This window comes from Pinus tabuliformis, chromosome 4_1, assembly GCF_031772625.1.
Source record: "Pinus tabuliformis cultivar Carrire ecotype Pingquan chromosome 4_1, CPIR1, whole genome shotgun sequence".
NCBI lineage: Eukaryota > Viridiplantae > Streptophyta > Pinopsida > Pinales > Pinaceae > Pinus > Pinus tabuliformis.
Window position 1 is genome coordinate 400,346,441 of NC_142303.1, and position 10,387 is coordinate 400,356,827.

General features: G+C 34.2%; 1 protein-coding gene across 1 annotated transcript; it reads right to left on the minus strand.

The window, feature by feature from the left end:
* Positions 1-1,336: 1,336 nt before the first annotated feature.
* On the minus strand, positions 1,337-10,178 carry LOC149175996 (uncharacterized). Its single transcript, XM_089421315.1, has 2 exons — positions 10,032-10,178; positions 1,337-1,957 (listed from the first exon to the last, which is right to left on the minus strand). Exons 1-2 carry the CDS (start codon positions 10,176-10,178, stop codon positions 1,337-1,339), a joined length of 768 nt encoding a protein of 255 aa, XP_089277441.1.
* Positions 10,179-10,387: the final 209 nt, after the last annotated feature.

Sequence of the window (10,387 nt, forward strand, 5' to 3'; positions counted from 1 at the left end):
GAAGATCAATTTATTGCTCATTGGAAGATCAATTTATTGCTCCTTATATTCCATTGGAAGATCAATTTATTGCCAGATGAATCCTCTACACCCTTCCAATGAGAATTTGGCGTGATTCATCTACACCCTTCCAATGAAAATTTGGCGATTACGTCCAAGATTCCACCCCCCAAGCTCTCATTATCCTTCAAAACAATTTTTCAAGAGGTTAATTTCTCGGCCTCAGGACCCCAATTTCAGCCTATAAACATTTTTTCTCGCCTCACCCCAGCATATTTCAGCCTGTAAACACTTTTGTCTTGGCCTCAGGACCCCAATCCATAAACAACTTTTGTCTCGGCCTCAGACCCCAATTTCAGCCTGTAAACACTTTTGTCTCGGCCTCAGGACCCCAAGTCCAGTCAGTAAACACTTTCTTCCACCACGGAAGATAATCTCGAAAGGTTTTCCCACTGAACTTGCGTTGTTTTCCCTCGAAAGGTTTTCCCTTTGAACTTGAGCTGTTTTCCCTCAAAAGGTTTTCCCATTGAACTTGAGCTGTTTTCCCACTGAACTTGAGCTGTTTTCCCATTGAACTCTCATTCAGTGCAAGTTCAGTTCAAGGAACCCTTCTCTTTTTTCCAAACCCCCTTCTTCTCCCCTCTTTTCTCCTCCCCTCTCTTTCCTTTTGTAAGAGAGAAAAGTTGTAAGAGAAAAGAGTTAATTTGTCTCAATTAATTTGTCTCGGCCTCAGGACCCCAAGTCCAGCTTGTAAACACTTTCTTCCACCGGGGAAGATAATCTCGAAAGGTTTTCCCACTGAACTCTCGTTCAGCTCAAGTTCAGCTCAAGGAACCCTTTCTTTATTCCAAACCCCCTTCTCCTCCCCTCTCTTCTCTTTTGTAAGAGAGAGAAGTTCTAAGAGAAAAGAAGGTAACTCCTCCACTCTTCCCTCTTGTAAGAGAGAAAAATTGTAAGAGAAAAGAAGTTAAGGGGATCACTGCTCTTAAGTGACAACTCTTTGGTGAAAAGAGAGTTACTGAGGTTCATCCGTAATTCCTCAAATCTTCCATGGAGACAGTGTTAATGTTTCCATAACTAACTTATTACCATTCATTTTTTTTTGACAGAAATGGTTAGAATGATATATTGATTCTTGGCTGGAATGCCTCAATTCATATTACAAAGAGGTAGGGAGAGCTCAGTTTTCACCTCGACCAGGAACCATATGACTTTCTCGCTAATGAGCCTACGAATTTTGGAAACTATATTACTTGCAATTTTCTCTATCTTTCCTAATTTGCAGATGCAAACAAACTGCTCCAATATTAGACAGTAAAACATTTTTATCAGACAGTTAGGGGATGGGATCCCAGCCTTCGTCTCCGTCTCTTAGAAGAACTCCGAGAGGGAGAAGAACCGCTTTATTGGCTTCGGCATCGGCTTCTTTATTGTTGTCTCTCTTTACGTGAAGGAATTCCAGACTCTGAAAGGAATTTGTCAGGGATTTAATTCTGCTCAGCAGTCTTGATAGTCTTAAATCTGAAGGAGAGGAATTGTCCACAATGGCCTTTATAATAGACTGGGAATCCCCAAATACAATTGCATCTTTGATACCCAGGAACATGAGCAGCTTGAGCCCCTGGAGAAGAGCTAGTGCTTCAGCTTGAATGCTGGTGTTGAAGCCCACTCCCCAAGCGTATCTAGATTCAATTTTGCCCTCTGCGCTTTTAATAATACTAGGATTGCCTTTCGCTGTACCGTCAAAAAAGAGAACTTTTCTTGCCCTTCCGGAAATACCAGGATTGCCTTTTGTTGTACCGTCAAAAAAGAGAACTTTTCTTGCCTTCCGGAAATACCAGGATTGCCTTCTGCTGCACCAAAAGAGAACTTTTCTTGCCTTCTTGATGCAAAACTCATCAAATTCTGCATCCTTAAGCCGGATTTGACAATGTTTTAGCGGAGGGGGAGCGTGACTCTAATAATGACATCACAATAACTAATTGTTTATTAATTTACTCAAATCTTCCACAATAACTAATTGTTTATTAATTTACTCAAATTTTCCAGAGACAGTGTTAATGTTTCCATAACTAACTTAATTACCATTCATTATTAATGACATCACAATAACTAATTGTTTATTAATTACCATTCATTATTAATGACATCACAATAACTAATTGTTTATTAATTTAACTAATTGTTTATTAATTTACTCATTTGTAATAGTAAAAATGTTCAAAAAGTGATTTAAAAGTCTGGGACCCGGATCAACCCCTACTTTTAATATGGTTATCCCTTTTATCTTCCCTACTTTTAATATGGTTATCCCTGGTGGGATAATACACTATATACACAAATGATGCATTTTAATATTATTATCCATTATCTCCCTTACTTTTAATATGATTATCCCTTATCTCCCCTACTTTTAATATGATTATCCCTGGTGGGATAATACACTATATACACAAATGATGCCTTTTAATATTATTATCCATTATCTCCCCTACTTTTAATAGCATTATCCATTATCTCTCCTACTTTTAATATCATTATCCCTTTTAATATTATTATCCATTATCTCCCCTACTTTTAATAGCATTATCCATTATCTCTCCTACTTTTAATATCATTATCCCTGGTGGGATAATACACTATATACACAAATGATGCCAAAACAATATGAATTTTTTGAATTTGATGATATTTATAAGCATCACTAAACTACATACCTTTGTTTTACAACTAGGTTGAGTTTAGGTGAAGGCCAACCCTATTGTTTAGATGAAATAACAGTTTACCTAAATGAGATGTTATCCTTAGGATTGTGCAAAGATCAATTGAATGAGATAATGTTATCCTTAGGATTGTGTAAAGATCAATTGAGCTAGGACACACCCTTTGGAATAGTTTAATTCCCCAAAGTAACCTCCATCATCAACCCTTTTTCATGAAATTTAAATCTCATAAAGACTAAATCCCATTAAATCAACTAATTTACACCTTATAAATAAATATCACTAAAACATTATGTTTATCCAAAAACATTAAAAATATTAAATAACCCAATAAAACAAAATTGTTAAAAATAAACTATTGAAATCTTATGAAATACACATACAAAGAGAATATTCAATCTTTCAAACAAATAAGGTAGGGTCATTTATGTAATATTTGAAATCAAAGTGGAGGCATATACAATGATTGGTAAGATATTAAAAATTTATATTGTTTTTATAAATGTATTTTTTAATTTATTTTTAATTATAAGAATATATAAATTTAATAAAAATTTGATATATTTTTAAATTATGGATAATCAAAAATTTATTTGTAAAAAGAAAAAAAAAATACTATATAAATATTTATTAAACTAAAAAACAATACTTTGTTAAACTATTTTTAACAAAGGAAAGACCATGTAAAATGAAAAAAAAAAACACAATACCATGTAAATGTTTGGTAAATTTATTTCAACATCAAAATAAATAACATGTAAAATGAAAAGAAAAAGCAATACCAATGTAAATATTTGGTAAACAAATAACATGTAAAATGAAAAGAAAAAGCAATACCAATGTAAATATTTGGTAAACTTATTTCAATATCAAAATAAATAATTTTTTATTGCATATAAACTATTTATACTATGCAAAATAAAAATAAAAAACAATACCATGTAAATGTTTGGTAAACTTATTTTAACATCAAAATACATAATTATTTATTACATATAAATTGTATAAATTTAAGTAATTATTCATTTGCTAAACTTATTTCAACATCAAAATAAATAATTATTTATTGCATATAAATGGTATAAATTTAAGTAATTATTCATTATATATAAATTATATAAGGCAATTATTTATTACATATAAATGGTTTAAATTTAAGTAATTATTCATTATATATTAATTGTATAAAACAATTTTCCATTACACGTCAGTGGTATAATTTTTGTTAAGAAATGAGGTTAATCCAATGGTTTCATATCGGGAATATGTTTTTAAGCAAATAGAATAAAATAATCTGTGAAATATCATATAAAGTGGAAAATAAAATAATATCATGTGAATATGTAGTGTTTTCATACCCTTACATATATATATATATAAAAGGTTATATAAAGTGAAAAATAAAGTAATATTATGTAAATATATAGTGTTTTCATATATTTTAAAGTAAATTGGAAAAAATATAATTTACAAAATGTCATATAAACTGGAAAATAAAGTAATATTATGTAAATATATAGTGTTTTCATATTAATAGAGGGAAAAATAATATCATTTATAAATTTTATATACATATTTTTGTGGTAAAAAATGAAAAATGTAAAGTTATATAAATATTTTATATTAATGTAAAAATAGGTAATTACACCATGACATGGATATAGTGTTAGATTTATTAATAAAAATGGAATATTAAATCATGTTTTTTAAATGGAATATTAGGTATCCAATCAAGCTGAAGTCGTCCACCTATGTATACTTGATTCCAAAGTCTTGAGTTCCCTTCAAGTAGCTTAGAACTCTTTTTGTAGCAGACCAATGTCCTTCACAAGGCTTTTGCATAAACCTGGAGAGGATTCCAATAGCAAATGAAATGTCTGGTTTGGTAGTAGTTCAGTAGTTGAGACTTCCTACAAGCTGTCTATACTTTGTTGCATTCTCAAATTCTTTTCCTTCAATAGATGTGAGCTTTAAGTTTTGTTCCATTGGAGTAGTAAGAGGATTGCATTCCGTCATGCCAAACTTGTTCAACAGACCTCCAATGTATTTCTTTTGAGAAAGAAATATGGACTTCGGATGTTGGGTTACTTCAATGCCAAGACCCAATTTCTTCTTTATGGACGCAATGTAGCTTTCATTGTTCCCTGTCATCAAAAGATCATCTACATATACCACAAGATATACAACTATTTTGCCAACTTTCTTGACAAATAAAGTTGCATTATCAAGATCATAATGTTTGAAATTGATTTTCATTAGATGCTCAGTTAGTTTTTCATACCAGGCTCGCGGTGCTTGTTTGAGGCCATACAAGGACTTTACAAGTTTGCATACTTTATGTTCATGTCCTTTCACAACAAATCCTTCAGGCTGGGACATAAAAACATTCTATTTTAGATCTCTATTTAAGAAAGGTGTTTACATCCATTTGATGGACTTTCCAACCGTTCTGAGCTGCTAGTGTAAAGAGTGTCCGGATGGTAGCCCATTTTGCTATGGGGGAAAAAGTCTCCTCATAATCGACCCCTTCCTTCTATGCAAAACCTTTTGCCACAAGCCTAGCTTTGTGCTTGTCAAGTGAGCCATCAACGTTATATTTGTTCTTGTAGACCCACTTGCAGCGAATTGGTTTAGTTCCTAATGGAGGATCAACTAGCTTCCAAGTGTCGTTCTTTATGAGGGCATCATACTCCTTTTGCATTGCTTCTTTCCATTCATCATGAGAAGCCACTTCTTTAAAGGAAGTTGGTTCAAAATCTGTAGACAAATTCAATTCACAATCATAAGAACATCCATATCAACAGGTGAATTAGAGTCATCCACATCATCTCCATTTTGCCGGTTTGAATTTCTAGTCCCTGTCTTTCCAACCTCATCAGGATGAACACTTTCAAGTGTCTTTGTCAGCCACTTTGGGGGACCTTTTTTAGATGGTCCAGGCTGTTCCGTTGATTGAGTTGGGACTGAATCAAGATTGAGTCTCCCAATTCTATCAATCACATCACTTAAAGCGTCATTCGTTGTTGGAGTTTCATGTGGGGGAGAGTGTTCTTCAGAAGAAGATTCCACATGTTGATCTAGTACAGGAATCCCCCCTTCAAGATGTGGAATCTGATTATCAAATTTTTGAAATGATTTTGCTTTTGCGAATCTATCCAAGCGATCAAGTTGCCGCTCAACAACATTGTCAGTTTTGGATGATTCAAGAAAAAATACATTTCTAGATACAACAAACTTCTTATTTACTTCATCATAGAGGCGGTATGCTTTGGAGGTGTTTGAATACCCCAGAAAGATACACTTACGACTTGTAGCACCAAGTTTCTTTCTATGTACCTTTGGTATCAAGGCATAACAGGTGGAACCAAAGACCCTGAGATGCTTTACCGAAGGAACATGTCCATACCACATTTCATATGGAGTCTTGTTTCTTATAGCATTAGATGGACATCTATTCTTTATATATGCAGCACATAGAACAACATCAACCCAAAAAATTATCTTTACATTTTTGAAGAAGAGAATGGATCGTACCATATTTAAGATTGTCCTATTCATTCTTTCAACGACACCATTATGTTGGGGATTATAAGACATAGTTGTTTGATGTTTGATCCCATGTTGGCGAAGATAGTTTTCAAATTTATTTGATGTGTATTCTTGTCCATTATCAGTGTGAATAGACCCAATATGAGATTGTGCATCATTTTCAATCCATTTATGAAAATTCTTGAATGTTTGAAAAGCATCAGATTTGTTCTTCAATAAATAAACCCAACACATTTTGGTGTAGTCATCAATAAATGTCATGATATATTTATTTCCATTTGCAGAAGGAACATGCATTGGACCACATAAATCTGAATGAATGAGTTCAAGTTTTCTATGTGCTTTTGAATGTGAATCATGAAAACACTGTTTGCTATGCTTTCCTAAAATGCAAACATCAAATTGCTTAAGTTTCTTAGGAATTATAGGCAAACTAGCAACACTATTTTTCTTCAACAAGCGGACACTGTCATAGTTCAAATGTCCAAATCTAGCATGCCATAATAAACTTGATGGAAGTGTACCTTCTTCATGATGAGAATTGTATGAGAAATGTTGTGCATGAGCAGAGGTTCCTTGCAGCTTAAAAAGCCTTTCTTCTTCTATTCCCCTCATGACCAGTGAGTGGTCAAATGATTTTCTTACCTCAAGCTTGCCATCAAACATATGAATGGAGTGACCTTGCTGGCGGATGTGGACCAAGGACAACAAGTTTCTCTTGAGCTGTGGGAGATATAGAACATGATGCAGAAGAAAGTCTGGAAGATCAGACAGTTTAACCCTGATTGTGCCAAGCCCTGATGGCTTGATTTTTTATTGATCTGCAAAGTATACTGTTCCATCAACATTGTCAGTGAACTATTCAAAAAAATCCTTTCTATGAGTCATGTGGCAGGTTGTTTCTGAATCACGCAACCAATCATTTTTCCAAGAAGCAAGTGAAGCATTAAATAAATCTTCATTTACTCCAATGTTACATTGTGCCACAACATAGTGAGCGGATTCAGGTGCTTTACCTTTGTCTATATCATCAATTTTACCTTTCTGTTGGTTTCTTTTCTACTCAATTTTGTCCCATGGTAGCTTGCATGTAGAAGCATCATGTGATCCATTTCTTTTGCAGCGAATGCAGTGCAAATCTGCCTTTTCTCCTTGAGAATGTCTGCCCCCCTGCCTCTGAAATATCTTCCTCTTCCTCTTGAAGAATCTTGAGCAAGACGCTTTTCCTTATGAGTAAGGCACACAACCTCTTTAGAAGATTCAGGGGCTGTCTTCTTTCCAAAAGCTTTCTCTCTTTCAATAAACTTTTTCACAAGAGAGTCAAAGGTGATATCTTTGAGATTTCCATTTGCTTGCAATGACTCAAGATAATTGGAATAAGTAGGATAAAGTGCCTTGAGAAAAACGATAAGAAGAATATCCAATTCAACCTTAGTGGATTTGATATCATGCATTATAGACTTTACTTCAGATACAAGAGCAAGAGGATCATTATTTTGCAGTTCAAGAGTGAAGAGTTTAATCATGAGTTGAACAACTTCAAGTGCAGAATGTGAGTCATAGAGTTCTTTCAGCTTTTGTAAGACTTCAAAGGCAGTTGAATATGACCAAATATGGCGACTCACCTCTTCATTTACAGATGTTGCGATTAATGCATAAGCTTTGCTGTTCTTGTTTTCCCAAATGACGATCTCTTTGTCTGATGTAGGCTGTACTGGTTCATTGTCTTCGTCACCGACACACACTTCTTTCCACAACTCATTGAAAATGAGGGTGTGTTTTATCATCCGAGACCATTCAGGATAGTTCTCCTTGCTAGTGAGAACTATTCCCACCCACCATGGATATGATTGAATGCACTCTGTAAAAAAAATTACTTCTGCTGATAGAAAAATACTTCTGCCAATATACTGTAAAATTGTACTTCTAGTGGTAATTTTTTGTTTTTTTTTGAAAGCAAAATAGTTGTAATATTTATCAGAACTTTAAGAAGCACAATATACAGAAGGAGTTTCTCCGAGATCTTTACAAAATGATTCAACTAGAACAAACCATAGGCCTTAATTTTCAAAGCCAGTGCGCCAGTGCATCATAGTATTAGAAGTTTATGATACCCAAACAAAAAAGTCTACCACTAGTAGTTTCTAAACAAATTCTCGGCTACAATAAAACGAAACACCATGGCACATAAATATATATACTATTTTTTTTTTTTTTTTTGCACCAATTCCCTAGATTTTCACGCCTGACCTCCTCCTGAATCACTCTAAGGCCCAGTGATTTATATTCTTAACTCACACACTTCTCGATTCGCCACATCCAGTCCACCTGCCACGAAATAAAAATCTATCTATCTGAATCTCCATCTCTTTGCGATCGGCGAGAGACAATTTCAATGGATGTTGCAGAGGCGAGTCTCAACATAAGTATGTTGGAGTTCATTCGCTACCATTTACTGGAAGTGGAGGGCGATATTGATATCAGAGATATTGGAGGAAACTCATCCTCAATGTCTTCATCCTTATCCTTCACCACCAACAATTCATGCCAGAATAAGAGCAGCATATTAGTATCAGAGGACGATGTGAGTAAATTTACCCAACAAAACTGTTCTCCATCTTCTTCTGTGTGCTCAGTTAGAAGAATAGAGACAATTAAGGTAAAGCCACAGGCACATGAGGAGGAGAATAAAGGGACGTAGGAGAGCTGCGCCAGGCACTACAGAGGAGTCAAGAGACGGCCATGGGGAAAATTCGCCGCTGAAATAAGGGACCCCGTAAGGAAGGGGGCTAGGATATGGCTGGGTACTTTCAAAACCGCTGAAGAGGCTCTTCAGAGAAGGATCATATGGAGCATACCAAAATTTTCACGCATTAGAGTTCACATTCATTAAAGGAGAGGAACGCTTTAGGCGTTGTAGCAGAGGAACGTGGCAGCAACGTTCAGGTGACTGCGTGGAGCAGGCTACCAACCTTTATGAATAGACAACGTTTTTGAATGGAGAGACAACGCTTTGTATGGACAGCTATTTTGAATGGAGAGCAGAGTAGTAGAGAGGCAGAATAGGGAGTTACAAAGGGCATAAAAGCTAAAAAAATGGCGCTGGCTCTGATACCATGTCAGGCCATGCAGTAATTACTCAAGGCAAAAATGTTTTGTATGTATTATTCCATCAGGTAGGTCTTCATTATATACATAAGGGAGAGACTATTTAGTTCATCTCCCGATGACTGTTCATATTACTTATTTATCTATTTACATATATTCACCCAATCATGAGTATTAGGTGTCAACATTTAACACTGTAATACTTGAATTTTGTTAGATTTTTCGCAAAATAGCATTGTTGCATGATACTTCTATAAGGATATATACTAATTGTTTCTTCAAGGAACTTAATGGGCTTCACTTATTTTTTTTGTTTAAATAGATTAGAATATATTAGTTAAATTTTATATGAAAATATATTGAAAATATGTATTATTTGCAATCTTAATGTAACTTTTTATTAATATAAATCAATTGTTTTTGTAAAAAAATTATAAAAATTAAGTAATTTTTTATAAAATTTTAAATTTATTATATTTCAAATGGTTAATTAGTAGTGAAAATAATTTATAAATGAATTCAAATGCTAACCAACTCACACTATTATTTAAGTAATGGAGTAAATTTTATTTAAGAGATAGATTTATTATTATATTGTTGATTATTATATTCTACTTTTTTCCGTTTTGAAGTTGAGTTCTATGAACAAACCTGTGGTGTGGCCATGGGTTCCCCCTTGTCTTCTATTGTTGCTAATTTGTTTATGGAAGACTTTGAATCCAAAGCTTTGGTTTCAACTCGATTTAAACCAAGCTTTGCAACAGATTTGTAAATGACCCCTGTGCCATTTGGCTGCATGGTCGCTCTCTTTTTCTATCATCTTAATAATTAGTCAAACTCCATAAAGTTTACCATGGAGCAAGAAATTGATGGTTGCCTACCTTTCCTTGATGTCCTCATTTCGAGGAAGGATGGTGGCTCTTTCTCCCACCAGGTGTTTTGGAAGAAAATTCATATTGAGCATTGTATTCATTGCAAATCCCATCATTTCCCTGTTCAAAAGGTAG